The sequence below is a fragment of the Morone saxatilis genome, unplaced genomic scaffold (assembly GCF_004916995.1).
Source record: "Morone saxatilis isolate NCDOM2014 unplaced genomic scaffold, NCSU_SB_2.0 Contig14, whole genome shotgun sequence".
In the NCBI taxonomy this organism is placed as follows: Eukaryota; Metazoa; Chordata; class Actinopteri; family Moronidae; genus Morone; species Morone saxatilis.
In genome coordinates this window covers 1424006-1426473 of record NW_023339696.1, presented here as the reverse complement: position 1 = coordinate 1426473, position 2468 = coordinate 1424006, and the positions used below count along the sequence as shown (strand labels likewise).

The 2468-nt window shown below is 37.6% G+C and overlaps 1 protein-coding gene across 1 annotated transcript in view; it reads left to right on the top strand.

The window, feature by feature from the left end:
* The window catches only part of LOC118323036 (troponin T, cardiac muscle-like), a 6829-nt gene that overhangs the window by 3083 nt on the left and 1278 nt on the right, over positions 1-2468 (top strand). Inside the window, exons 5-8 of the mRNA XM_035654953.1 lie at positions 1002-1022; positions 1509-1530; positions 1649-1709; positions 2318-2455. Of these exons, the coding sequence (XP_035510846.1) occupies positions 1002-1022; positions 1509-1530; positions 1649-1709; positions 2318-2455 (242 nt within the window). The remainder of the gene's footprint in view (positions 1-1001; positions 1023-1508; positions 1531-1648; positions 1710-2317; positions 2456-2468) is intronic.

Sequence of the window (2468 nt, the reverse complement as noted above, 5' to 3'; positions counted from 1 at the left end):
AAAGATAAAATCATATGTCATACCTCATATTTCCATGATAGTTTGATTGCCTTTGCTACTGTTGTGTACATTTTACTGCTTTTCTGTGTTGCCTGCTGTTGCAGCCAGTGTTTTAAAGGTACAAACAACACAAACAGAAATCAAATTCGATATTTCTATATTTCTTGTCTGCTTTAGTCAGCATGTTTTATTCCAAGATCTAAAGCCACACGTAACAATTTTTTGACCATGTGTAATGTGAAAAAAGGATTGCTTGTGGCTAACAAGCTACTGGTGGTGAGGGAATCATGTTTTTTGGAGCCCCCCTAAACCATGACGTTGCAACCCTTGTATAACCAGGGGCCCTTAGTAGTCAGATCGCGCTTTAAGCCCCAGGGGCCCTTGTGGTCAGCTTACATTTTAAACACCATGGGTCTTGGGCCCTTATATTCTAAGTGCAGATGTGTCTTTCAGGCAGTAGTGTAGTAGTTGTGGTCAGTTTAGGGTGTGCGCACTGAGGACCCTGGTGCCCAACTTCCTTCAGAAGTCTTGGGCCAGGTGTGCAAGAAAGCCAAAAGTACATTTTCCAAAATGTATAACTATTTCTTTAAGCTTGCTACCTGTGCAGTATCAGATATTAACTTTTTTTTCGATCATTCCACACATCTTTCCTTCTTATGTCCTCATCTTTGATTTAAATTTTTTCCTGGATCATCTGTTTTTTTGTTTTCTTCCTTCCTCCCTTTGGTTCTTCATGTCTTACTTCTGTATGTATTTCATCCTCCTTTTACTGTCTTTCCTTCTTTATTGCCTTCTTTACTACATTTTTACTTGTTTACCTATTTTTCCATTCTTCCTTCATTCCTTCCCTACTCCTCTCCTTCACCCCACCTTTCTCTATTCCCTTGCTGTTTTCTTGTGTACTTTTCATCCATCATTAATGGCTCCTTTGTTACTCCATGTATTATTTATGCTGTCCACCTTCTATTTTTCATTTTGTCTTTATGTTGCTGGTCCGTCAGATCAAGATGCCCAGGAGGAAGGTAAGAAATTGTAGACGTGTGGTTCTCTAAAGGGTTAAAACTCCTTTAAGCTCTCCTCTCCTCAAGCTCAGAACCAGCTGAGGTCGCTAACTTAGACAATTTTACCTCAAATTAGTTATCTAATAAACATTAGAGTTAGATTTACTCCTTTAAACTCCTTTCAACTTGCAAAGCTCTCATGTTGGAAACAAAGTATTGAGAGCTATACGGCTATAATGGAGTAAATTGGTGTACTAGTACAAGTTCAGTATGACCCTGGATTGGTAATTGTAAGTGTTTGCTGATAAAAACATTATGTCTTTGCTCTTATGTTTTATCATAAGTAAAAAACTTGCTTGATTTTATGTTTCTTTTCTCAGTCCCACGCTTGCTGTGCTTTCAGTCACATTAATAGCTTTATTAACAGGTTTCAGATTTTCAAATTAATCTTTTTACACATTTATGTAAAACATTTTATTCTTTCATCTTTCTTTCCTTCATCAACAGAGGAGGAGCGCCCCAAACCCAAGTATGTTCACACAGTTTTATTATGTTTGGTTGCAGTAGTTTTTTTTCTTAGTCTGAAATTACATATTCCTCTAATATTTTCATTTCAATCTTCATTTTGTGCTTATTTTTTCCTCCAGACCTATGGTGCCTCAACTTGCCCCTCCAAAGATTCCTGAGGGGGATAGGGTGGATTTTGACGTAAGTTATGATAAGGGGATTAAACCAGATCAGTTTAATTTTTACTTTGCAGCTGTGGTATAAATCATCTGGGAACCACAGATGTTTTAACTTCTGTTTCTGTTCATATCTAAGTGTCAGAAAGGCTTCACAATAATACATTAACCCAGATTGCTGCTATAAGATAACATTTGATGGTCCACAGGGATCAATACTGGGGCCACTTTTGTTCTCTGCCACTTGGTCACATAAAATACAACTTAAATTATCATTGCTTTGCAGATGACACCCAAATATATCTTCATTCAACAGCCAATGACCCCTCCCAGATTGTAAAACTACACTAACCTCCTGCATTTGAATACCCAGAGGACTGAAATATTGATTGTAATTATATCCAGGACATCTGATTAAATTAATTTATTATTTTAGCTTTTAAAAGATCTTATGCAGATATTTTCGACAAGACTTGGTTCCCAAAAATCCATGAGCTTGACTTGATGGAGGCCTGTATTCACACAGAAAACAATAGATGTATCAGTGGTGAAATAATCTGTTTTAATTGTAGCATATCTTATCAGTTCTGTAGAGATCCCTATATGAAAATAAACACTTCCTTGTCCCATCAGGACATCCACAGAAAGCGTATGGAGAAGGATTTACTCGAGCTCCATACTCTGATTGATGCCCACTTCGAGCAGAGGAAGAAGGATGAGGAGGAGCTTATTGGCCTCAAGGACCGAATTGTGAGTTCAGTTAAAACTGGGGTTGGTAATCTTG